Source organism: Stigmatopora argus, chromosome 7 (assembly GCF_051989625.1).
Source record: "Stigmatopora argus isolate UIUO_Sarg chromosome 7, RoL_Sarg_1.0, whole genome shotgun sequence".
Classification (NCBI taxonomy): domain Eukaryota; kingdom Metazoa; phylum Chordata; class Actinopteri; order Syngnathiformes; family Syngnathidae; genus Stigmatopora; species Stigmatopora argus.
In genome coordinates, this window is record NC_135393.1 from 3,148,673 (window position 1) to 3,175,964 (window position 27,292).

The 27,292-nt window shown below is 41.1% G+C and overlaps 1 protein-coding gene across 4 annotated transcripts in view; it reads left to right on the forward strand.

Moving 5' to 3' along the window:
• The window catches only part of wdr19 (WD repeat domain 19), a 55,008-nt gene extending 36,449 nt beyond the window's left edge, over positions 1–18,559 (forward strand). For 3 of the 4 annotated variants that reach the window (XM_077604585.1, XM_077604587.1, XM_077604588.1), the window contains 9 exons: positions 4,638–4,706; positions 4,790–4,867; positions 5,335–5,431; positions 5,855–5,979; positions 6,096–6,177; positions 7,765–7,915; positions 11,734–11,857; positions 11,963–12,039; positions 12,228–12,964. In XM_077604585.1, coding sequence (XP_077460711.1) covers positions 4,638–4,706; positions 4,790–4,867; positions 5,335–5,431; positions 5,855–5,979; positions 6,096–6,177; positions 7,765–7,915; positions 11,734–11,857; positions 11,963–12,039; positions 12,228–12,342 — 918 coding nt within the window. In that variant the 3' untranslated portion in view covers positions 12,343–12,964. Of the gene's footprint in view, positions 1–4,637; positions 4,707–4,789; positions 4,868–5,334; positions 5,432–5,854; positions 5,980–6,095; positions 6,178–7,764; positions 7,916–11,733; positions 11,858–11,962; positions 12,040–12,227; positions 12,965–17,765 lie in introns of those variants that run through there. The other variant, XM_077604586.1, reaches the window with a different exon arrangement.
• The last annotated feature ends 8,733 nt before the right edge of the window (positions 18,560–27,292 follow it).

Consider the following 27,292-nt stretch of genomic DNA (forward strand, 5'->3'; position numbering starts at 1 on the left):
TGTGACAGTAGCAAGAAAAGGCATAGTTATACGTTAGACAGTACAGTCGCAAAGGCCGCAGAACAACAAAGCAAAAGCACAAAGTACAAAGCAAATCAAAGTAGATGGGGTCATTAAGAATCACCAAATCAAATCATTAAGACAGAAAAGCAGCAAAAACGAAACGAGCAAGAGTGGACGGAGCTTCCGCCACCGGCTGCCACTTGAACGACGCCATTTTGGTTGCGGTTGCAAAAACGGATACAGACTTAAAAGACATAAAGTTGGACAAAAACTGGAACCACACACAGGAAGTCTTCCACAAGATGGGGAACTTCTGCAGACTGTGACCGAGGTAGAGAATATGCAGAGTCACTCTTCCAAGCTTATCCGCACAGTTCCTCAGTAGTCTGGAGCTGAAGACAACAGTAGCAGAGTAGAGCCCCTCGACTCCGTTGCTGGTAAGCGCCGATAGCTCTTCCATCTTATCCCATGATGGAATGGTTGGTCAGAAGCGTTGCACTTTTGTCCAGCTCCGAATCTCCGGCAGCACCGAGGTGTTGCTCCTTCTGCTGCGTATTGTAACAGCTTGTCCCATCTGTGTGACAGCGTAGCTATGGCTGAATGGTTCCAAAAAAGAAGTAGCAGAAAGAAGCCAGGCTAACAGAACAAGGAAAGTTGTAAAAACATTAAAGTAAAAAGTATAAAGTAAAAAGTAAAGTAAAAAGGAATGAAATAAGAAATATTAAAATGTATTTAAAAAAAGATAGAAGGGCTGTAAAACACGAAAAACATAAGTGTACAGAGCTACTCCACTGGCTGCCGCGTGAACGGCGCCATATTGGTTGACTAAATACTTATTTGCCCCACTGTGTGTGTGTATGTATGTGTATATATATATATAAATATATATAAATATATATAAATATATATAAATATATATATATATATATATATATATATATATATATATAAATATATATATATATATATAAATATATATACATATATATACAGACGCTCCCCTACTTACGAACATTCAACTTACGAACAACGGTACATACGAACATGTCTGCAAATTGCATTTAAGTCCAAAAATGTTCGCAAGTCCAATTTTGTATTTCGCGCCTTTTTCGGAGTAGTACTTCTTTCCGCCGCTAATACCGACGCCTGGCGCTGTGAGAGCTCAGCTCACCCAGCATCTACCTTCTTCTTCGTTGCAATGCGAAAGTGCGTGAATGTATCTCCAGTGTGCAAAGAACCTTTTTCATTTGTATAATTAAATATCTCATGCATCCAATATTGAATATGGTTGGTAAAAAGCTAAAGGCTTCTATTGAGGGAGTTGCAAGGAAGAGGCAAGCCATTTCATTTGAAACGAGTGGCAATAATAACGAAGCTTGATGCGCGTGAGAGTGGTGAGCGTTTCACGGGCATTGAATCGTTCGACCGTCAGTACCATTTATAAACAGAAAGATCGAGCAGCAGGACCCAAATATTGAACGTTGCACAAAGTTTGGAAATCAATTGAATGATGCCATACAGTACTACCGCATCATTTATGATGAAAAAAAGAAGAAAACTGTGCAATCGTCATTAGGTCGCTTCTTTTGGCCAGTTTCTAATACATAAATCTCTCTCTCTCTACAGTACTGTACATATTCTCTCCATTTTATTAAATGTTTTTTTTTTCAGTACAAACCAATGCGTGTTACTTATACAAGCCTTAAACATACAAATGCACTTATATAAACCTTCAATATACTTATATCGGCCTTAAACATAAATTATAATACAAAATATAGCACTGAATCAACTTACAAACAAATTCAACTTATGAACAATCGCTCGGAACCAATTGCGTTCGTAAGTAGGGGAGCGTCTGTACACCTGTTTGGACCTTACAGGGCATGGTCTGAATCTGGGTGCGGTAGATGAGACATGGTGTGCCCATTGTCCAAGACAAACGGCCTCACTGATTCCACGTTTTGGCTTATGGTGGTGAAGTGGGGCAAATAAATTATATGACTCCTGTCAAAAAGAAACAGGACTATGTGCTTTGGTTTCACTGTTTTTACCAGTACAGACACTCCCCTACTTACGAACATTCGAGTTATGAACAACGGTACATACGAACATGTCTGCAAATTGCGTTTATGTCGAAAAATGTTCGTAAGTTCGATTTTGTATTGCGCGCCTTTTTCCGAGTAGTGCTTCTTTCCGCCGCTAATACCAACGCCTGGCGCAGTGAGAGCTCAGCTCACCCAGCATCCACCTTCCTCTGCCCAGTTCGTTGCAGTGCGGAAGTGCGTGAACGTATCTCCAGTGTGCAAAGAACCTTTTTCATTTTTATCATTAAATATCTCGTGCATCCATTATTCAATATGGTTGGTGAAAAGCGAAAGGCTTCTAGTAAGGGAGGTGCAAAGAAGAGGCAAGTCATTTCATTTGAAATGAGTGGCAATAATAACGACGCTTGATGCGCGTGAGAAAGTGGTGAGCGTTGCACGGGAATACAACTTGAATCGTTCGACCGTCAGTACCATTTATAAACAAAGATCGAGCAGCAGAACCCAAATATTGAATGTTGCACAAAGTTTGCAAATCAATTGAATGATGCCATACAGTGCTACCGCATCATTTATGATGAAAAAAAGAAAACTGCAATCGTCATTAGATAGCTTCTTTCAGCCAGTTTCTAATAAATCTCTCTCTCTCTCTCTCTCTAATGTATGTATACAGTACTGTATGTATTCTCTCCATTTTATTAAATGTTTTTTTTCAGTACAAACCAATGCGTTACTTATACAAGCCTTAAACATACAAATGCACTTATATAAACCTTCAATATACTTATATAGGCCTTAAATATAAATTATAATACAAAATATAGCACTGAGCAAGTTACAAACAAATTCCACTTATGAACAATCGCTCGGAACCTAACTCGTTCTTAAGTAGGGGAGCATTAGGGTATATATATACATCCATCCATACATCCATACATCCATACATCCATCCATACATCCATACATCCATACATCCATACATCCATACATCCATACATCCATACATCCATACATCCATACATCCATACATCCATACATACATCCATACATCCATCCATACATCCACCCATTCATCCATCCATACATCCATCCATACATACATCCATCCATACATCCATACATACATCCATCCATCCATCCATACATCCATACATCCATACACCCATACACCCATACACCCATACACCCATACACCCATACACACATACACACATACACACATACATACATACACACATACACACAGTTGTGGTCAACATGTCATCAGTTTACATACACTTGTGAAGGACATAATGTCATGGCTCTCTTGAGTTTCCAGTTATTTCTACAACTCTGATTTTTCTCTGATAGAGTGATTGGAACAGATACTTCTTTGTCACAAAAAACATTCATGAAGTTTGGTTCTTTTATGACTTTATTATGGGTGAACAGAAAAAAGTGATCAAATCTGCTGGGTCAAAAATATACATACAGCAGTGCTAATATTTGGTAACATGTCCTTTGGCCATTTTCACTTCAATTAGGTGCCTTTGGTAGCCACCCACAAGCTTCTGGTTGAATCTTTGACCACTCCTCTTGACAGAATTAGTGCAGTTCAGTTAAATTTGATGGCTTTCTGACATGGACTTGTTTTTTCAGCATTGTCCACAAGTTCTCTATAGAGTTTAAGTCAGGACTTTGGGAAGGCCATTCGAAAACCTTCATTCTAGCCTGATTTAGCCATTCCATTACCACTTTTGATGTGTGTTTGGTGTCATTGTCCTTTTAGCTTCCGTTTTCTTCCTGATCGTGGCAGTGACAAAACAGTGCCACACACTTTATACGTGAACACTTTTCCTGGATGTTTTTTTTCTACAAAGACAGAAAGTTCTTGAAATTTCCCCAGCATTTCTTTGATTTTTGCTGTTGCAATGGTCACTGCTTCCTCCTCGTCTGGCTTCTCATATTATTCCCCCATATTGTCGAGTGTTCCATTAACTCTAGTTTGTTTTTATGTCCCTCGACCAACTCGGCATTGTCCTCCACGCTGACCACTTCTTTTCATTCGTGATCATAATTTTCTTGGGAGGCATGATGATAAAAACAGAAGCAGTTGCTTTATCCATACTTGGAAATACTCCACCAAAAACATGAACGGCGGTCAAAACTACACAAGAGAGAAATCCTGAAACATGGATAGTGGTTGTTGTGAGACAGCCAATGAGAGCCCAGCAGAGTGTCGCGAGGTTCTAAAGTGAGAATCAATGCATCCGCGACAATATTTTCAAAATAAAATAATGGATAAGGAAATGCATTGACTTTTTGGGGGATTTCGTAAGTTGGATCTTGTTCATATCTCGAGGCACTCATTTGCATATAAAAAGCTTTGGTAACCTGAAAATTCCGTACCTAGAGGCATTCGTAAGTATGACTGTATTGAGATTTTGTGAGAATGCAAAAAATAAAGCTAAAAAAACTAAAACACTGTACCTCCAGGTACCATAGGTACCTCCTGTCCTGCAGTGGATGAACATATAATTATCCTGAATTTTCATTTAGAAAATTGGCTGCGAGAATCACTGGCTGTTACCAAAGTTTTGTCTCCCTCAGGCTTTGAAGCACTTCCTGAAATGTCCTAACACTGAAGACAGTCTGGCTTTAGACATGGCTATTGAGACAGTGAGTTATAACAATGTTCAGTCCCTAATCACTGATATCAACGTTAAGAATTCATGTACTTGATGTGTGTTTTTTGCCTACAGGTGGGCCAAGCCAAGGACACATCTCTGACTAATTTACTTATCGAATATCTTATGGGTGAGAGTGATGGCATCCCGAAGGTGATGATTACACAAATATTATTTCCTTCATTAATTTTACTTTAATAGTCCCAGCGAAAATTGTTTAAATACAGTGGCAGAAAAAAAGTATGTGAACACTAGGCTTTTTTTGGATTTCTGGATTAATTGGTCATAAAATGATTTAAATCTGTCACAAAATAAAATCATAGATTCTTCTAAAGTAATACTTCACCAAAAAGTATAAACCAAATCCCAAAGGGCTCAAATAACTTTTCTTACAACTGTATATCTACTGTGTTGCAACATAAGCGCTGATACAAATAAAGCTCAGCTTTTGATTGCTGCAATTATATAGCAATTGTAGTGCAGTTACAAAAACAACTAGCTGCCAGTTCAGATAGAAACAATTATGTCAATTATGTCAGGCCTCCACGGTCTGCGATGGTGAAATTGAAATGCTTTAATGTATATGTTTGGCTTAAAAATGTTTTATTTGTACAATACAGGATGCCAAGTACCTCTTCCGTCTCTACATGGCACTACAGCAATACAGGGAGGCTGCTCGCACTGCCATTATCATTGCTAGGGAAGAGCAGAATGCTGGTATGAGCGCTTAAACCAGGGGTGGCAAACATTTGACTCTGGACACGCATGTGGCTACCGGCCAAAATAAATGCGGCTCTTTGGTTCTTAACATATTTTGTATATACTGTGGCTCTTTGCCTCGTTTTATGTTTCTCTTATTTTTATTTTCTATTAAAATACGCTCAATTTTTTCAGGCCCCGTTAAAAACAAATAATAAATTGTATTTAAAAATAATTTGGAAGATTAGATTTTCTGTGCTGCTTCTGACGTAGTGTGGCTCTTTGACTCTCACAGTTTCAAATGTTGGCTCTTTGTGTCTAACTTGTTTGCTACCCCTGGCTTACACCCTAAAGGCAGTTTACCTCATCTCATATACTAAGACGTGACAAAACAAACCTCCTCATCAATTGGTTCTGAGTTTCTTGTGTTCTCTCTACCAGGTAACTATCGCAGCTCCCACAATGTGCTGTTCAGCATGTACACACAGCTGCAAGCCCATAAGATTAAAATTCCTGCAGAAATGGCGACAAACTTGATGATCCTTCATTCCTACCTGCTGGGAAAAGTCAGTAATGATAAACACTACATGTGTCTAAGCATTGACAACGGTGCAATTATTCTTAATAGGATAATAATGCTGTGTTGACTGTTTTATTGTTTCAAAAATATGTTTCTAAACAGATCCATATCAAGAGAAGAGACCACCTAAAAGGGGCACGTATGCTCATTCGTGTCAGCAAAAATATCAGCAAGTTTCCTGCACGTGAGTCATCCCACATGTTGTACCTTTTCCACAACTGCCAAATGGCAACAATCATATTTCGTCGTGGGTAAAAAGAATTTTCATCTTTTGTGACCCTTTTTCCTATTGGCATTTACCAGCGACACATACAAAAATATCGCTCAATATTAACTAATTTTCCAGTCCTCTTCAAATAGCTTCCTTTTTTTAAGTTAATCCTTGCAAAGAAATAAAAAAACACAAACAGCAAATCAACTATTACGCACGTTTTCGTTTTGTGGAGATAGCTAACACAGCTTGAAACAAATTATGAGAATGCCCACGTGTCGTTGAAAACTAAGTGAGTACGCTACTTTACTTTCAAAATAATTGAATGATATCTTTACCCAAGGACAACACGCGAGTGGTAACCACTATGAATAAAAATATATTTAAGATTGAGAATACCCTATCGGTCAGGGTCAGGATCTCAAACTGTAAATTTGTGGCCCCCAAAAAATGAACCAGGATTATGAGGGATTACGCTGTAGATAAAGCCGTTAAAATAGCTCGACTGGTGGCCACTGAAGGCTTCTCAAGCATGACGGTGGAGGACGTCAACACACTGCTCGAGAGCCACTCAACCCCCCAACTGATGAGGACCTTGTCGAAATGATGAAATCGTGGAGTGAGGAAGAAGAGGCAGCGGTTAACGTTGAGGGTGAGGATGAAGAACGTAGTCTTTAAGAAATCTGCAGGAGATCTTCAATATAGGGAATAACGGGTCCAGGAGATTGATGACAACATGGTCAGAGTCATCATTTGTGGCAATCGTCTTGACAGTGTCATGACCTTGTACAAAAGCATGTTTGTACAAAGAAAGATACAGGTCACATCTCTCCATGTCCATGTTCCTTGTGCGTCAAAAACTGTCGCAGAACCTCTTCTTGCTGCTCCTATGGTGCCTCCTGAAGATTCCTTCGATGATCCAATGCCTCTCAAATCTGACAAAAAGGAGTTGGACTAAAGCTCCCCAAAAACTGTATTTTTTGGGGCATTTAAATCAAGCGGAGATGAACTATTTTCACTGTGAAAAAAGGGGCTCAGAGCTAAGCCCCTGGTGCAATTCCACCTAAACAAACTCTTCTGTCACTCCTAATACAACTGTCCTAAACTATACTCAGACATATGTCTCTGATACTCCAGACTTCCTCATCCAGTACCACAGTTCCTCTCTCGGCATCCTCTACTGTCATAGGCTTTAACACGCTGTCTTCTTTTTTAGAATTGTATTCTGGCTCGGGTGGTTTAAACATGCATGAATGTGTTGATAAAGGAAACATGCTAAATGCGCTAGCATCAACTCTAGCAAGTGAAGTGAATGTGATTTCCCCTACCTAATCCTAGCATTTACGGGAAAGGGCAATTTAAAAAAAAAAAATTTGTCTAATCGTTTTGTAAAATCAGTTGTCCCAATTTGTCGGTTATGTTAACAACAGTCTTTACTTTCGTCCAACCCAATAATATGTTCATCATTTATACTTTGAGTTTTGAGCACCTTTAAACATCCATGTGTGTTTATGGAATTGAGAAGGCAAAATCTCTCAATTATGTCTTGTGCTGCTACAGATGTTGTGCCTATTCTGACATCGGCTGTGATTGAATGTCACCGAGCTGGGTTGAAGAACTCTGCTTTTGGCTTTGCTGCCATGCTCATGCGCCCAGAGTACCGAAACGAGATACACCAAAACTACAGGAAGAAAATCGAGGCTATGGTTCGGTGAGCAACTTTAGACCAAACCTTGTCAATGTGTGAAATAACTTTATGTGCTGCACACACATTGATCAAAACACAGGTGACTTTAATTTAGAACAAAGTAACAAACTATTGTAATTCTTACACTATTCACCTATTTTGGAAATGATACCATCAAATTATTGCTGAATGTCTCCAGTGAAAGTACATAGATATTTGTTTTAAACCTGTTGCAGTGGTTTTAAGACCCAAAACAATGAGAATTGTGCCATTGTCCCTGAAAGAATCCTATTGTGTTTGTGACAAAAGTATTTTTTCTCTAAAATAAACAAATCAAATGCCTTTATTGTCATCATACACAGCTGTGTATAACGAAATTGGTGATGCTACTCCACAAAGTGCGTTTTCCAGTAAAAAAAAACATACATAAGTAATATAAAAATATTAAAGTCACATCCTGGCAAGGTAAATTCTAAAATATTGCACAATCTAAGATATTGCACATTGTTATTGCACACCCCGGAGTTATTGCACAGAAGGGATTGTGTGTCGTGCTAACGCAAGTTCAGAGTCCTAATGGCTGTGGGAAAAAACTGTCCCTAAGTCTATTTGTCCGTGCTTTGTGAGACCTGTAGCATCTGCCAGAGGGCAGCAGCTGGAACAGGTTGTGACCAGGGTGGTCTGGGTCCCTAACAATGTTCCCGGCTAATATAATAATAATAATTGATTACCATATTTTCTCACATATAAGCCACCCCCCACGTATTAAAATTGTTGAATTTTACAATTTCTCCCGTATAAGCCGCCCCCTGATTCACAATTTTTACCTCCATATAGTTTTAATAGGGAGTACAAATGTGTTACTTTGAAGGGAAAATCTTAAGAAAAATCATCGCATGTGGTATTTCTGAGATACTGTATGAATCAAAACCACATTCTTAGGGTCAATATCATAAGAAAGTTAATAATTCATCCAGTAATGGTTGTTTTCTCACTGCAAAACAGAAAATAACCAACAAATAGTAAATGTTAATTTGCCGATATCTACTGGTGAAAAACAGTATAGCAATGCTGTAAGTCTTGTGCGCATATAAGCCATACCCTTGATTCAGTCATCATTTTTTTTAGTTACAAATGCGGCTTATATGTGAGAAAATATGGCAATTAATTTGTTGTGCTTATATATCTAACACATTTTACAGATGTGTCAGAGCTATTCAGTAAATATTGCTAACTTCTAGCAAAGAGTAAGTGAATAGTATTGCTTTTAATGAGAATACTGTAATAATAGGGGTGATCCTACTTCGTGGATTTTCGATTATCACGGCCATGTCTGGTCTACATTATCCGCAATATTAGGGGGATTACTGAACAGATAAAGTACATGACACAAAGACTTCACTTGGACCTTTTAGTGGGCAAGCTCAGTGTTGTCCTGCACCTCATAATTGCAGTGGCCGGATGATTCGCCTAAAAAGTTTCGCCGACGGACGTTTGACAGACGGACAGGTCGCCGAATGGACGTTCCACCGAACGGTCATTCGGCCAAACGGCCGTTCGCGGAGGTTCGGCCGAACGGAGGTTTCGCCGAAACGGGATTCGCACGCTCGCCCCGCCCCCGGATCGTGTGTGTACAAGTTTTTCAACCTCAGCCCGCGGGTCATATACGGCCCGTTAGGATTTTTAATCCGGCCCGCCTCCGGCGTTGTCCAAATTATAGTAAAAATCAATGATTAATTTCCCTTTGCCGCTCATCACTCTCAATTTATTAGTCTACCGTCAATGGCAGCCCGGGAATAAGCACTCTTGGGCGGGCATGTCAGCCCGGGAATAACATACCTGTCAACCTCTGCCGATAACTACCCTTATAAATGATTATGATTCCCCTTACAAACCCCCAAAAAACCTTACAAACACCGTACGACTCGTACAGTGTTTGTAAGGTTTTTTGGGGGTTTCTAAGGGGAATCATAATCATTTATAAGGGCAGTTATCGGCAGAGGTTGACAGGTATGGAATAAGCACTCTTGGGCAGGCAGATGTAGCAGAACCGAGCCGTGAAATGACAGCAATTCGGTCAAATTCATCCTAAAACAGCATTTAATGATCAAATACAAATACTGGAGCTCTTTGGACATTAGAACCGAGCCCAGGGAAGTGAATTCCTCGGTAAAATGTCGCGATGATGCAAAAAAAAAAAAACGTCTATATACGTCCATTCGCCAAACGGGTCAAAATGCTCTCAAATTCGGTCAAATCCAGCCGAAAACAGTGTTTAATGATTAAATACAAATACTAGTATTTGTATATACAATACTAGTATTGTATTTTATACTAGTATTTTATTTAAAAGACAAAGGAAATTCACATATTCTTCGTCGTCTTCCTTCTTTTTTTTTTGCTTGGTATTCCCATAGGTATCGTGTATACAGACTAGATGTCCGATGCGCGTTGTGAGGCAACGGAGCTAGACGTCGTCGCCTGTCGGCCATTTTAAGAACAGGGCCATTCGCCAAACGGCTCAAAATGCTCTCAAATTTGGTCAAATCCAGCCGAAAACAGCGTTTAATGATTAAATACAAATACTAGTATTTGTATATACAATACTAGTATTTGTATTTAATCATTAAACGCATTTTGAGCCGTTTGGCGAATGGACGCATATAGACGTTTTTTTTGCCTTATCGCGACATCATCGCGACATTTTACCGAGGAATTCACTTCCCTGGGCTCGGTTCTCATGTCCAAAGAGCTCCAGTATTTGATCATTAAATGCTGTTTTAGGATGAATTTGACCCAATTGCTGTCATTTCACGGCTCGGTTCTGCTACATCTGCCCGCCCAAGAGTGCTTATTCCCGGGCTGACATGCCCGCCCAAGAGTGCTTATTCCCGGGCTGCCATTGACGGTAGACTAATAAATTTAGAGTGATGAGCGGCAAAGGGAAATGAATCATTGATTTTTACTATAATTTGGACAACGCCGGCGGCGGGCCGGATTAAAAATCCTAACAGGCCGTATATGGCCCGCGGGCCGAGGTTGAAAAACTTGTACACACACGATCCGGGGGCGGGGCGAGCGCGCGAATCCCTTTTCGGCGAATCCTCCGTTCGGCCGAACCACCGTTCGCCTAAAGACGTTTCGCCGACGGACGTTTGACAGACGGACAGGTCGCCGAATGGACGTTCCACCGAACAGCCGTTCGGTGGAACGTCCATTCGGCGACCTGTCCGTCTGTCAAACATCCGTCGGCGAAACGTCTTTAGGCGAATCATCCGAGTACCATAATTGCTCATTTTGGCTGAGTTATAGTCCTTTTGCTTTTATGCTCTGTGTGCGCCAGTCTATTGCTAACTCTGCTGCTAAATGATTAGCTGTTCTTCACCATCTTCTTCGTCCAGTGGACATTGGTATGGAACTCGTGTTTGTGTCGGATCAGTGACCTCGTACTTTGTTGTGTTTGGCTGGTGTAATTGCGGTTTATATTTATCGGAAGTTTTTATTATTGTTGACAAAAATCATTTTACAATAATTACCATTAGTGCTTTATTGCCTAGGTCTAGTTTGCATAATTACTACAAGAGTATGTAATTGAAACCATTTTTCAATTAATTTAATTGAATTTGTTATAATAATGAACCCTTAAAATAAGAATGGGTTAATTTCATTTTTGGCTTATAACAATTAACTATTTTACATTGTTTACAACTTGTTTTTCCAACCTTATCTGGCTCATCTTTCTATGTCGTTTAAGTAAAAACATTTGGTTCAAATTTGCCAGAAAATTAGAAATTAGAAAGATTATTTACTAATCTCTCACAACATGACTTGAACTCTGTTAGGCGGCCGGATACTTCAGAGTTGGAAGAGGAAACAACCCCATGTCCGTACTGCGGCTTCCAGCTTCCACAGAATGAACTGCTGTGCATCTCTTGCAAGAACAACCTGCCCTATTGCATCGCCACTGTGAGTGTCCTCTCCCATTCCATGGGTTAACTTTAACATATGGAAGTTCCTCGACCAAAGTCACACCATAATGTCTTTTGTCTTTCTTCATCACCACAATGATAGGGCCGTCATATGTTGAAAGAAGACTGGTCTGTGTGTCCTCATTGCGAATTTCCTGCACTGTACTCGCAGTTCATTTTGTAAGTGACTTGACAAACACTGTTCTTTGGAGAACTGTCTATCATTTCCACCACAAATAATTTGACAAGGGTGATATGAAATGAAGCGATTATCATTTTTATCTTTTTGCCATATTGATTGAAAGATACATCTTTCAAATAGCGCATTTTAACAGGATGACTCTTCTCTCTTCGCTGAATGATTTTAGGTTACTAGAGACAGACCCGTGTTGTCCCATGTGCTCAGAGAATCTGAATGCCCAAGAGGTGAAGAAGATCAAAGATTGTTCCAAATACTTACAGCCTGATCAAGTGGATCAATGAAGGTGAATATTAAACAGTGTGGAATCACAGAAAGAGAGAAGCATTTCTCGCATTTGGGACGATTCTTATTACTAAAACACAGTGGCGGTCCGTGCATTTTCTCGTAGCGCCTTCAACGAATCAATCCAACCCTCAAAAACTATTTTATGGCTATAAAACCTCGACTGCAGCTACAGCTGCGACACATAAAAATAATCAATAAATTAATGCACAAAAATGGGGTAAAATCCACTTCCTAGCAGCATTTATTGATTAAATACAAATACTGGAGCTTTTCGACATTACAACCGGGCCAGGGAGGTGATTTCCCCGGGAAAAGACAGCGATGGACGTCAATGGCGAAATGGCAAAAATTGCACTAAAATGGGGTAAAATCCACTTCCTAGCAGCATTGAGTGATTAAATACAAACACTGGAGCTTAAATACAAACACTGGAGCTTTTCAGATATCAGAACCGGGCCCGGAGTATCATTTCCCCGGGAAAAAGACAGCGATGAATGTCGATATGTCCATATACGTCCATACGCGAAACTGCAAAAATGGCACTAAAATGGGGTAAAATCCACTTCCTAGCAGCATTTATTGATTAAATACAAATACTGGAGCTTTTCAGACATTACAACCGTACCAGGGGGTGATTTCCCTGGGAAAAGACAGCGGTGGACGTTGAAGAATATGATATATTTTACTCATTCATTTTAGTTTAGCTGTTTCTGTGTGGACTGTTGTCTTTCTCATCCTCCACTGTGCATTACGACGCTCAGCTGGTATATTATTTGGGAGGGGGCCCGGAGCTCTGTAAGGAGCAATATCTGGAATAAATCATCTGTGGAGTAACTCGCCAACCCTGGTCTCCTTTCTTCGATGCTGAACACGCACAGTTATTAGACGGGATCAGACAGAGTTAAGGAATTAGGTATAGGTGCTAAAACTGTAGGTCTAACAACGTCAATGGCGAAATGGCAAAAATTGCACTAAAATGGGGTAAAATCCACTTCCTAGCAGCATTTAGTGATTAAATACAAACACTGGAGCTTTTCAGATATCAGAACCGGGCCCACAATTGAAATATTATTTAGGAATATAGCCATATTTTACTCACCAAAAATCATTTTTAACTGTACACAATATCTGTGAAATATGAATTGTATTCTTATATTTAATCATGCACCCTTCTGCACTCTTATGAATTTAGTCACTAGAATAGAATTTTTACTGACACCTACAGGTCAAGGCCTGTCATCACTTTGTATATAACACACCCCTTTCGTGTTCCCGCCTAAAGTTTGTCTCCGCCTAACTTCTATTAAATACCATCACCGACCGAGCGGACGGCGTATCTGGTTGGGGAACCTCGACGTGGACGCTGGCTCTGTCCGTCCGCTCGCCCCCTTCTTAGGAAGGGTGGGGGCTAGCCAAGGGGGCTAGCCAAGAACAAAGGAAGCGGACCGAGCAGCGACCATTTTGAGAGCGGTCGAGATGAGGCCTCCCTTCCAGATAACCTCCTTCGGCCGGGAGTTAAAAACTACCACGTGTTTTGCTGCTTCCTCTGTATGAAGATTATTGTCGAGGCAACCCAGCTTTGAGATTTTGGTGCCAAAACCCGGGATTCTTCTCTGCTTTCCGGCCACGGCAGATCGACAGAAGGATGGATGGCTTGACGTCGGCTACTCCAGCCTTGAGAGAGGGCGATCTGGCCTGCTGGCCCGGGAACAGATTACGAATTATCCTTTCGTACAGAGGAGGCACCAAAAAACGGTAAGGCACTTTTTAAAATTAATTTGTAGAATCCAACCCAGCATAAGGCCCCGTTTCCCTTCGAGGAAGGGAGATGCTCCATTCGTCGTAGGAAAAAAATAATAAAAAGTTGCGTATACTCTCTCGGTGTGTCGGAGAGGCATCTCTCGGTGTGTCGGATTGATGTTTAAAAGTATACAGCAGGATAAAAGGCTGTGTGTCGGCCTATCTGCCTGGAAAGCAGACAGAGGAGGAGGTCGCGCCTCCCCGCCAAGGGACTTCGAGGGTTGTGTTAAAAATATAGAAGAAATATATTGTTATACAGTGCCAAGATAATGAAAGAGCTCGATATAAAGAAAAAAAAAGAAATAGAATAAAACTATAAACGCATGCAAGTAATCTTCATATGAATATATATATATATATATATAAGTACGCTATGACGCGTTCATAAACGATATAAGTATGATTGCCGCGAAAAATAGGAGTTTAATCGGCGAAAAAGAATACTTAGACGGATAAAAATAAGTATTTAAGAGAGGGTGGATTGGGACAGGATGGTGGGGGGGGGGTTGAAAAGTAGACCACATGTGAGAGGAAAAAATGGCCGAGCCCAGAGACAAAGGAAAAGATGGCGCCGAGCCAACTGAAGTTAAAACTGCCTTTCTTCCCCAGCTTACTTTCCACTAACCCAGGAAGAAGATATATATTAGGCCTGTTAAGAAACAGTGCCCCCCCCTGTTCAGCCCACTCCTCGTGCCAGGCTCCATTCGCAGGCCAGGGGAGGGGGGGGATTGGAATGCAAGAAATCTCAGGTTACATCTCACATTCCACACGATGAAGCAAGGAGGAGCAGAGACAGTAATAGAAAGAAAATAAGAGTTAGAGACAGAAAATTGACAATATAACATATTAGTGACAAATTATGGGTCCTCAAATAAACACTGAAATTTATCATTAGGAAATGATTAAGAAATTGCTAAGTAGAAGGTTATTTTCTCTAAATTTTAATTGTGGTAAGAGTGAGCTACAAAAAATGGCTCTTATATTAAATAAACACAATCTTGGAGCAGAATAGCAATTCAACAAGTGCAATTTAGCTATTTTAGCAAAAAGAGAGTGAATTGCGATTTAGACTTAAGTATTAAGAATTATCCAAAGTATTAGGTAAAATGTAGCTGGCAAGTTTAGATAAAATAATTAATTTAGGATAGGCATGATTTCTCTGAGATGGATTAAAATCATACATATTCAGTGCACGGGATATGTATCTTGTTTTGCCCATCAGCAGATGAAATATGCTTTAGCGTGAGTCGTAAGAATGAATGACTATGAGAATATCTCGGATTGCATTAGAATCGAACAATTGATGCCAACCAAACAACATTGACCTATTTCCTTTTAGAATGACTTGCCATGACACAGCGAAAGGTGGTTAGCTGCCAAGAAGCCCCAGGACTGGGGATGGCGCTCTTCACCAGTGATAAAAAAAATTGCAGACCACTGATGTCTGAAAATGAGTGTGAGCGTGAATGGTTGTTTGTCCCTTTTGTGTTTTTGATTGGCCGACCACCGAGATATGATCAATCGGTTAGGTATCAAGGTGGAAAATTATTTAGCAAATTGGAATCGATTTCGGAATTCGCCAATAAGCCGTTTCACGGATGGCAACGCCAAATTATGGAAAAATATTTCGTCCAAGGAAATTTTTAATGGAAAAAGCAGCAGTACTCCAAATGTGAAATTTGAAGTGGAGAAACAAATCTGCTATGCGAAATTTGGGAGCACTGGGAAAAACAAAGACAGTGCATGATATGAAATTCCAAAGTATTATAGTGATATTGGCATCCAAATTGTGTTAATAATTGACTGAATTGACAAAAGTTTCCATGTTTCGTTCCGGAAAAATATGGAAATCCAATTTAGTGGAATGTACCAAACACCATTATTCACTACACGATTGGAACTAGAGGATGAGGCTAATCTGGCTATCTGCATAAAAGGAAAAACTTTAAAGGAACACACTGAATTTGGGTTAGCAGGAGGAGACTGTGCTTCCTAACAGAAAACAGACTGGGCCAACGGCGGTCCCGGGAGCCTGGGTGCTCAACACACGTGTTCCTGACCAACCAGCAGACATGAAAATAGCGGGATCCATTTTGTGCACTGTAAGAAGGTTCTCTCAGTTGAAACGTATGAGGAGACAGGTAAGATAAACTTTTTGACGTAATCAGACGAAATGGCAAGCACTCAAATATTGATTGGAAAGATTATTGCTCGGGGAGCAATGCTGTAAGCCATAAGGAACTTTTTATATTGGTTTTATTGTCTCCATAAAAAAGTGAAAGCGTTTCAATTGAGACCAAACCTTCTTACAGATAGTTAAAGTAAACAATTAGAGAGAAAATAAACTACAATGGATAGAAATGTTACTAGATTTTAATTTTATGCCTGACTATTGAAAAATATTGATTAAGAAAGTTTTATAGGAGATGATTGACAAACTCCAAAGACAATTGAATGTTACATTTGATAAAGAGACTACTAGATTGGGATATTTTGAATTTCAAACAACTGAGTTTAATATGCAACGCGATACACATTGTTAAATGAATTGGGACTTGATTAGTATGCATTTTATAAGTAATGAGTTTTAATTGCTTTAAAGGATACAATTATGCTAAAATGTTAACCTTGACAAACAAGGAGTGATTACAATTTAGTGGGTTCAATTATATTCAGAATTATAAATGTGTGCATTTTGTTTCTGGATATTAATTGACGAGAATTTAACTGTTACAGAGAACGGGAAAGCTCTTTTCCTGAGGAGAAAGCACCCTGGTTTGCTTTTTGTATTTTTCCTATTTTTAGTATGATTAGTTAATTTGTGTAATTACAGGAAAGGGAAAAACAAATAGGGTTCTTGATCTTAACAAGGAAGCAGTGATCATAATAGAATAGCAGCTAGCATTTTTGATTTTGACTGATAAGGCATTTAAATTTTCACAAACTATAGTGATGCAATAAGTAAGATTGTTGCGATTTTTGTTCATTGGGGTATTAAGCCGAACAAAATAGCCGTAAGCAAATGTTAAGCACGTGTTGAAGACAACGACAGAACACAGCAGCATACACAACAACAAAACTGAGCCGATCTCAAGAACAGTCAGCAGACAAACTGTACACAGCTAAAGGCCTACCGTGCCTACCAAAAATTTATTCCAAAATTGAGCCATAAATGTCTCAAAAGGGAGGAAGATATGATGGACATCAAAATACCTACTTTTAAAATTTTTGTAGGAACTGTTTAATTTGTTATTTTATTGATCTGTAAAGAACATGGGATCTCCAGAATCAGCTGGAGTAACAATGGAGCTCATTTTGCAAACAGCATAGTGCAAAACATGGCAAAACACCTAAGTAGAGCGAACAAATGGTACGATAAAACCAAGACTTGAGAAACCATGGGGGAGATAAATAAGCCGTGGCCAGAACGCCTAACACTGGCCAAAACGTATACGAAGATAGTACCAACTAGCTCGGGATTAACACCTTTTGAGATAGTTCATGGAAGACCATTCCGACTTCCTTTATGGGAAGATGACCCATGACGAGAGACTAAGGAAGGAGAGAAACTTATCCAAAGAACATGTAAGCTGCCGTGATCTTTTTGTCTATCTTGCAGGAGGTGGTGTAGCCAGGTGACTGGATCCTGATCCGAGTCATAAAAGGAAGTCCTGGTTCTCTCTACGATGGGAAGACCCATTCGTGGCCCAACTCACCAACCTCCACAGCAGCAAAGATCACTGAAAAGTCAAAGTCGAGTCACCAACAACCAGGTCAAGGTAGTTCGAGACACAGGTGACTCTTGAGTAGACTGTAAGTCGGACGGTGTCAAAACCCTTGTCCGTGAAAAACTCATCTGACGTCTACTCACCTGCCACGAGCACCCCTCACTTAACCCTGACCTCCCATAGACTTTGCGCCTCTATACAGAAGCCACAGTGAAAGCTGTTGCCAGCCACATCACAGTGACTGGACTGTCAGTGACTGCACTGTCAGTGACAACCTGGGCGTGTCTGAACGCCCCACCCACAAAGACTCAAGCTGGAAACCAAGATGGTGACATACTCCTATCACAGAGGAGAGTGAAGTGATATGGAAAGAACAATCTGGAGAACTACTATGAAGAAGACGTGTGGTATAATTTCATGGTGTTCCAGAAAAAACTGATTGTTGCGAATGAAAGTTGTCATGTGTGTAGCCGTATACCCATTTCCACAGATCCTGACATCCTGAATTCACTGGGTCGAGGCGTCACATTTAAATCTGCAGTCGTGCAGATGGTCTAAGATGCATTCCTTTTAAGGAGAGTGAACATAACAGTAAGAGATCAAAATCAGTGCAAAATCAGTGCAATTCAAACCACGTGATTCAATCTGGTGCGATGATGTTCCTGTTGACCAAAGGTTGTGGTCCACCCCCACCCCCCCCCCCCCCCCAGAAAATCATGTGTAAAGACATTGAGCTGTTACATGAGTGTTCATTAACCAAACTGTCAAGGCCCTACAGGGTATAGCAGATGATTTAAAAGCCCTTAGGGAAGTTGCAGGACCGATAGTCCTGGATCTGATAACAGCCAAAGATGGAGATGTGTGTGCCATAATGGGAGAACACTGCTGCATCTTCATCCCAGATGAAACCAGTACATTACTCGTGCCGTAGCTGAAATAAAGGCCCTAGTCAACACCATGGCCCAGGATCATTCAGCCGTAGATGTATCATTGTGGTCGTGGTTAATAACCGGGTCATGATTCTCAATTCTGTTTAAAATTGCAACGTTGCGGTTTTTGCTACTGTTCTGTATTTTTTCTGTGTGTAATCCCCTGTATGAAAGTTATGATTCAAAACACAATCCAGCACACGCTAGTAGGTTATAGTGACACAGTATCACCGCATGACAGACCATACTGGAGATTATCGCATTCTTTCGAAGTGTGACGAGTCCTCTATGCAAATGTATTTGTCTTGATTTAAATATTGGGTTCGCTCATTAAGAGGGACGTAGAGGAATTTTTACCACTGATTACATCATTTCTCGCCTCTGCCTTGACATGTGATTTTGTTATTTTCCATACCCTGTTGAGTAACTGTCAATGATATTTGTATTCTAGAACCTGGAGGGGAGGGATACAAATTGATATGTTTTATGAAAATTCTTTCAAGTCACAACAGGGGGGAAATGTGAAATATGAATTGTATTCTTATATTTAATCATGCACCCTTCTGCACTCTTATGAATTTAGTCACTAGAATAGAATTTTTACTGACACCTACAGGTCAAGGCCTGTCATCACTTTGTATATAACACACCCCTTTCGTGTTCCCGCCTAAAGTTTGTCTCCGCCTAACTTCTATTAAATACCATCACCGACCGAGCGGACGGCGTATCTGGTTGGGGAACCTCGACGTGGACGCTGGCTCTGTCCGTCCGCTCGCCCCCTTCTTAGGAAGGGTGGGGGCTAGCCAAGAACAAAGGAAGCGGACCGAGCAGCGACCATTTTGAGAGCGGTCGAGATGAGGCCTCCCTTCCAGATAACCTCCTTCGGCCGGGAGTTAAAAACTACCACGTGTTTTGCTGCTTCCTCTGTATGAAGATTATTGTCGAGGCAACCCAGCTTTGACAATATCCATCCTCCTTTCTTTCTTCCTTCTTTTTTATCGCCATCGAAGCTAATGATGAAAGTCGAGCCTGTCCTGTCGTATTTCTGGCATAGTCCGTCTTGAAAATGGCTTTAAATCAACACAACAATATATTTGCTTGTGCAGCTCGCTCCAAATACAGCTTGGTAGCTCTCGTAGTTAGCGCACTGAAAGTGGCAGACACGCCCTTTTCCCGGCTGTAACAGGCTTGCTAGCTTCGGAGTTGACCGCCCTTTCTTAATGATGTCCATTTTTTTCTGGAAAAGTCCGTCTGGAAAATAGCTTTGTGAGCAAATCTGCAACCAAATCCATTTGTTTTCCTCCGTCGGCCATTGTGGGTGAAGTTTGCGATCCAGGGGGTGATTTTCCCGGGAAAAGAAAGTGATGAACGTCAATGGCGTACGGGCAAACATTGCCCGAAAATGGGGTAAAATCCAGCCGAAAACAGCATTTATTGATTAAATACAAATACTGGCGCTTTTTAGACATCAGAACCGGGCCCGGAGTATCATTTCCCCGGTAAAAAGACAGCGATGAACGTCGATACGTCCATACGTGAAATGACAAAAAATGCACTAAAATTAGGTAAAATCCACTTCCTAGCATCATTTATTGATTGAATACAAATACTGTAGCTTTTGAGACATTACAACCAGGCCGGGGGGGGGGGGGGGGGTGATTTTTCCCGGGAAAAGACAGCGATGGACATCAATGGTGAAATGCCAAAAATTAAACTGGGGTAAAATCCACTTCCTAGCAGCATTTTGTGATTAAATACAAACACTGGAGCTTTTCAGATATCAGAACTTGGCCCACAATTGAAATATTATTTAGGAATATAGCCATATTTTACCCACCAAAAATCCTTTTTACACAATATCCATCCTCCTTTCTTTCTTCCTTCTTTCCTATCGCCATCGAAGCTAATGATGAAAGTCGAGCCTGTCCTGTCATATTTCCGGCATAGTCCGTTTTGAAAATAGCTTTAAATCAACACAACAATATACTATTTGCTTGTGGAGCTAAGTTAGCGCGCTGAAAGTGCCCCACACACCATTTTCCCGGCTGTAACAGGCTTGCTAGCTTCGGAGTTGACTGCCCTTTCTTAATGATGTCCATTTTTTTCTGGAAAAGTCCGTCTGGAAAATAGCTTTTGAGCAAACAGAATCCATTTGTTTTTGCTTCTGTCGGCCATTGTGGGTGGAGTTTGCGATCTCTGGCTCCTCGGGTACTGCTTTGGCCCGCCTACTAGCCAATCATAGTTTGTGAAAGCAATGACATGTCCCAGCCAGCAAAATGCTAACGCCTATGAAAAATCATTGTGGGGTTGCCAACTCGAAATCTGATTGGTTAAAAGCAACAGTCTAGTTTAATGCAGCAGAGCCCGCAAGAACTGATTGTGAATGCTTTGAGGCAGATCTGATCTGGCAACAAATAATGGCTGAAATGTGATTGGTTAAATGCTTCAATATGAAAACACACATCTGGAAGCAGTGCAACCAGGGGGAAAAGCAATGAAAGGAAGCTAACAGATTATTTGGAATAATAAGTATTGATGGACAAAATATAATATGATTCAGATATTTTTTAGGCCAGCAGAGAAGGCCTTGAAGGCCCTGACGGCCCGCCACTGAGTATTTGCTGATAACGTGCTTTGCATTTGAAATTTGCACTTACGGGTGTGAAAAACGTTGGCTCATCTTGCGCAGAAGTGAAACACATTCGTACTTTGTGCTTTACAAATACGCCTCTAGGTATGAAATTTTCAGGTTCCAAAATTTTTTATATGCAAATGAGTGACTCGAGATACGAAAAAGATCCAAGTTACGAAATCCCCCAAAAAGTAAATCAATTTCCTTACCGTTCTTTTATTTTGAAAATATTGTCGCGGATGCATTGATTCTCACTTTAGAACAGGGGTCGGGAACCTTTTTGACAGAGGCATAAAAAAACATATTTTTTAATGTTATTTCTTGAGAGCCATTCTCAGAATTGAAACGTAAAAATACATAAAACTTTAATTTTTTTTTGTCATTTGACCACTTTTAAAGTACAAAAACTCTGAATTCTTTTGACAACATTGTTATGCTGTTGCTAACAAGTCAGTCATCAATGATATTATGCATGAAGAAGAGTAATAAAACACAAAATTATGATTAAAGTGGTGGTAGAGGTAGTGTCAATGCCACAGTGACGCTCCTTCCTATTAGTGTGTTCGGGACTCAGCTCTCTTACCAGTGATTTCCATATTTTACCTCACAGGTTAGTGGAGAGCCATATGCACCCATGGAAAGAGCCACAGGACCTTCGATTTAATTATTTAATGGACAGACTCAAGTGCGCCCTCTCTGGTGACAATCACAAAGAGCAATGCTAGAATTAAATGTATCTTTTATTTCAAATTGCACACATATCAACATAACATTATAATCCTACAAACATATTTTCTTAATTTCTTAATTTCCCCTTCCATCCATACTTTCCACTTCTTTCTCCAACTTTGTTTTATCTCTCTCCCTCTCAGCCATCCTTTGTTCAAAAATATTCTTTTGTTAATCCTTCCCTTTTAGTCTTTACATTTTACCTCCTTTTCCAAGAGTCAATGCGGTTTTTGACATGATAATTCACTGTTTCCATTCCTTTTTTTAAGTTCCTCTGAATCCACCCGGACGTCCGGATGCCATTGATGGCGGTAGACGTCCGATTCATGTTGACTGTTGCGTTATATATCCACTTGATGGAGCTCTAATAACAGAAATAGCATCTGCACCTCAGTCAACATGAGTCGGACGTCTACCGCCGTCAATGGCAGCCGGACGTCCGGGTGCCATTGACGGCGGTAGACGTCCGATTCATGTTGACTGTTGAGTTATATATCCACTTCATGGAGCTCTAATAACAGAAATAGCATCTGCACCTCAGTCAACATGAATCGGACGTCTATCGCCGTCAATGGCAGCTTATTGATAATGTGTTTAATTTGGGACAATAATAGTATAAAGGAGGCAAGTTTGTCTATACCAGGGGTGGGCAAACTTTTTGACTTGTGGGCCAGAATGGATACTAAAATTTGACAGCATTTGGACACGCAATGTAATTTATCAAACCTGGGGATTGAAATGTTAGAAAAAAGACACAATTTAAGGTGGAAATTTATTTTCAAATTTGCTTTCAACATTAAGAACATATTATTATTCAACGAAAGAAAGCAGTCTTTATATCAGGGGTCTCAAACTTGCGGCCCGCGGGCCAACTGCGGCCCTCGGGACGATAATTTGCGGCCCCCGTCTTAATATGAAAGATTAATGTTCGTGCGGCCCGCAAAATTGATATGAATGACACTTGTGTTCGGAGCAATGTTCCCTCTAAGCTGCGCGCGTGCGCAATTGCGCACTACTCTCGTCTTCTCTGCGCAGTAGCAATCATATGGCGCACAGTAAAAAAAAAAATCGATTTTTTTTTTTTTTTAATTTTTTTTTTTGTAATTTTTTTTTTTTTTTTTTTTACCTCTTTCCCCATGATGGCGCCGTTTAAGTGGCAGCCAGTGGCAGTAGCTCTGTCCACTCATGTTTTTCGTGTTTTACAGCATGTTTTACATGAAAAATTAGAGGGAACATTGACATGCACCTGCTTGTGGCAGGTGTGATACTGGTGTGCCCATAGCGAAATGATGATGTCGTGACCGGATGATTCGCCTAAAGACGTTTCGCCGACGGACGTTTGACAGACGGACAGGTCGTACTAGTATTTGTTAGTTTAATGATTAAATACAAATACTAGTATTTGTATTTAATCATTAAACGCTGTTTTCAGCTGGATTTGACCGAATTTGAGAGCATTTTGAGCCGTTTGGCGAATGGACGTCTATAGACGTTTTTTTGCCTCCATCGCGATATCATCCAGTATTTGTATTTAATCATTAAATGCTGTTTTAGGATGGATTTGACCCGATTGCTGTCATTTTACGGCTCGGTTCTGCTACATCTGCCTGCCCAAGAGTGCTTATTCCCGGACTGCCATGCCCGCCCAAGAGTGCTTATTCCCGGGCTGCCATTGATGGTAGACGAACATTGATTTTTACTATAATTTGGACAACACCGGCGGTGGGCCGGATTAAAAATCCTAAGGGGCCGTATATGGCCCGCGGGCCGAGGTTGAAAAACTTGTACACACACGATCCGGCGGGGCGAGCGTTCGAATCCCGTTTCGGCGAAACCTCCGTTCGGCCGAATGAATGTTCGGTGGAACGTCCATTCGGCGACCTGCCCGTCTGTCAAACGTCCGTCGGCGAAACGTCTTTAGGCGAATCATCCGAGTACCGATGATGTCGCTCACACTGGTACTCAGTGCGCTCAGGGAGGTTGTCTTTCTGCTCAGACCAACAAAAAATTAGAGGGAACTTTGGTTCGGAGCTGAATGAACCAATCACGGTGAGGTATACGGCTCTGGAGGGCGGGACATCGGCCGGGCTGTCCAGTGCCTCGCTCACTCACTCATTCATTCCTCCAATCAGCTGGGCGGAGGAGAAGCCGTGAGGCCGATCACTCCGCTCGGCGCGCACACTCCTCCGCTGCTCTCAGCACAGAACTGAATGAGGCGCTATGATCCGTGATCCAGCCTGTGTCAGTGTCTGTAGCCATCTCCGCGATTGAAACGGAGAGCGAAAGTGCACATGCGCCACAAACCCGCGCGACTGAATGTGAAAGATCAACCCGAGACTCATTCCAAGTGGAAAAACATATTACAGAGCCCCAGAGATGTCTCTTTCAAAGCCTGCCGTGAAGAGAAAGGTCGGTGATGAGCACAGACAGTTTCAAGAAAAGTGGGGAGTGCAATATTTCTTTGTTGAACACAGGGACACCCCGACATGTCTCATTTACACTGAAAAAGTTGCGGTGCACAAGGAATACAATTTGAAACGTAATTGTACTACGAGACATGCTGAGGAGTATGAAAAATACCAGGGAGATGAGAGAGCCAACCAGGTTGCCAGTCTTAAAACACGTCTTCTGAGGCAACAGGATTTCTTCAAGAAGGCTACCAAAGACAGTAATGCAGCAGTCAAAGCTAGCTACGCCGTTTGTGAGTTGATTGATCCTGTGCTAAGTGATCCCAAATGGCTCATGGACTTGGCTTTTCTTGTTGATATCACACATGAGCTTAATGTACTGAACAAGAAGCTACAAGGCCAGGGGCAACTTGTCAGTGCTGCCTATGACAACGTGAGAGCATTCTGCACTAAACTTGTGTTATGGAAAGCCCAGCTTCTCAGACAAACCTTTGCCATTTCCCAGCATGCAAGGCTCTCGTGGATGCAGGCACACCATTCAGTGGTGAGAAGTATGTTGAGGCCATTTCGAAGCTACAGGAGGAATTTGATCACAGATTTGCAGACTTCAAGACACACAAAGCCACATTTCAAATTTTTGCGGACCCCTTCTCCTTTGATGTGCAAGATGCCCCTCCTGAGCTTCAAATGGAGCTCATTGACCTGCAGTGCAACTCTGCACTCAAAGCCAAGTTCAGGGAGGTGAGTGGAGAAGCAGACAAGCTTGGGCAATTTTTGAGAGAGTTGACCCCCAGCTTCCCTGAACTTTCCCGAAGGTTCAAGCGGACCATGTGCCTTTTTGGGAGCACATACTTGTGTGAGAAGCTCTTCTCCACCTTGAACTTCAATAAGTCCAAGTACAGGTCCAGACTTACTGATGAGCATCTTCAAGCTCTACTGAGGGTCTCCACTGCTTCCTCCCTCAAGCCAAATCTGACTATGTGAGAAGAAGCGCTGCCAGGTCTCTAGCAGCAAGGAGTAGGCAAGAGAAGCCGTGTTCAGAATATTTCATGTTCAATGTTCCATTCAAGTTCAGAAAGTTAAAGGTTAAAGAGCTGTTAATACAGACCTTTGAAACGGAATAAAAATAATTCATTTTCTCTACTTAGCCAGCCAGTGTATATCTACTGTATGCTCATTAGTATTATTTGGTTTTGTATTACTGATTGATTGATTTTTTATTCATCTTTAAGTTAATTTATTTAATTCATTATTTTTTGTTAAAAAATAAAGATATTTGATAACGTTGGAATGTTTTATCAGTGCTTTTCTTGTGGAAATCCTGATGCGGCCCAGTCTCACCCAGACTCGGCCTCTAGCGGCCCCCAGGTAAATTGAGTTCGAGACCCCTGCTTTATATTGAGAGTGATGAGCGGCATGTTGTTCTCCAAGTTACACTCCAACAAAGGTCTATACTAGTGCGTCATCTATCGGGGAAACGAGGGTATTGCAGGGCAAAGGGAAATGAATGAGGTCATTGATTTTTACTATAATTTGGACAACGTCGGCGGGCCGGATTTAAAAGCCGTAGTTTGAAAAACATGTACACACACGCTAATACGAGCGAATCCGAGAGCGAGCGAGCACATCCGGCGACAAATAACATGTCCACACACGCCAATAATACGCAATTTATTGATAATTTTGATATTAGATATTTAGATATTAATGCTCTGACATTTACAAAGTCTCTCTCTCATGATTATAATTTTGAGAGCGAGCGAATCCGGTGACGAATAACATGTACACACACGCCAATAATACGCAATTTATTGATAATTTTGATATTAGATATTTAAATATTAATGCTCTGACATTTACAAAGTCTCTCTCTCATGATTATAATTTTGAGAGCGAGCGAATCCGGCGACGAATAACATGTACACACACGCCAATAATACGCAATTTCGACGAAACGTCCGTTTGACGAACTGTCCGTCGACCAAACGTTCGGGGACCAAGTGTCCGGCGACGACACGTCCGGTCACGCCTCGACGCACACAGCGGCTGGATGAAATCTGCCAGCGGCATCTGCCTCGTGTGGCACCAACGTGGCAGTACACATCCAGAGTGGTCAATGCAGTATTTGAGAAGTGAGCTGCTCTTAAGGAGCTGTTTCATCACATCCTGGAGCATCATGATGAGTACGACGAGTAGTCCGTGCGGTGTGCTGATGGATTTAAAGCACGTCTGGATGATTTTGAATTTTGTTTTTTGCTTCACACATTTAATGGCATTTTTTGAGCATTCAGACGTGCTTTTTTCAATACTACAGAACAACAAACTGGATGTACAGTTTTGTCTTGCAAGAGTAAAGGAGTTTTGTGACACAGTTGAACGCGAGAGGAGCCGATATGAGGAAATCTACGAGGCCACTGAACGCAGTGCGGGTGCTCCAAGCGCGCAAAGAGGTCAAGCACAAGATTCTCGCACGCACTACTCTAACTCCCCGACAGGATTCTGGACAATATTATTTGCCAGACGCGGACCAGATTTCAAGACCACGAAAGACTGATGTTTCTTGCCCTCCTCGACCCGCAAACGTTTTGGAAATACCAGAAAACTTTCCCGCATGCAGCCTTCTCCATCTTAACGCAGAGCCACGGAACATTTTTCGTGCTTCGGACAGAACTGATCTTAATGTATACATACCATGGATGATTTTGCAGGAAAATCTCCCA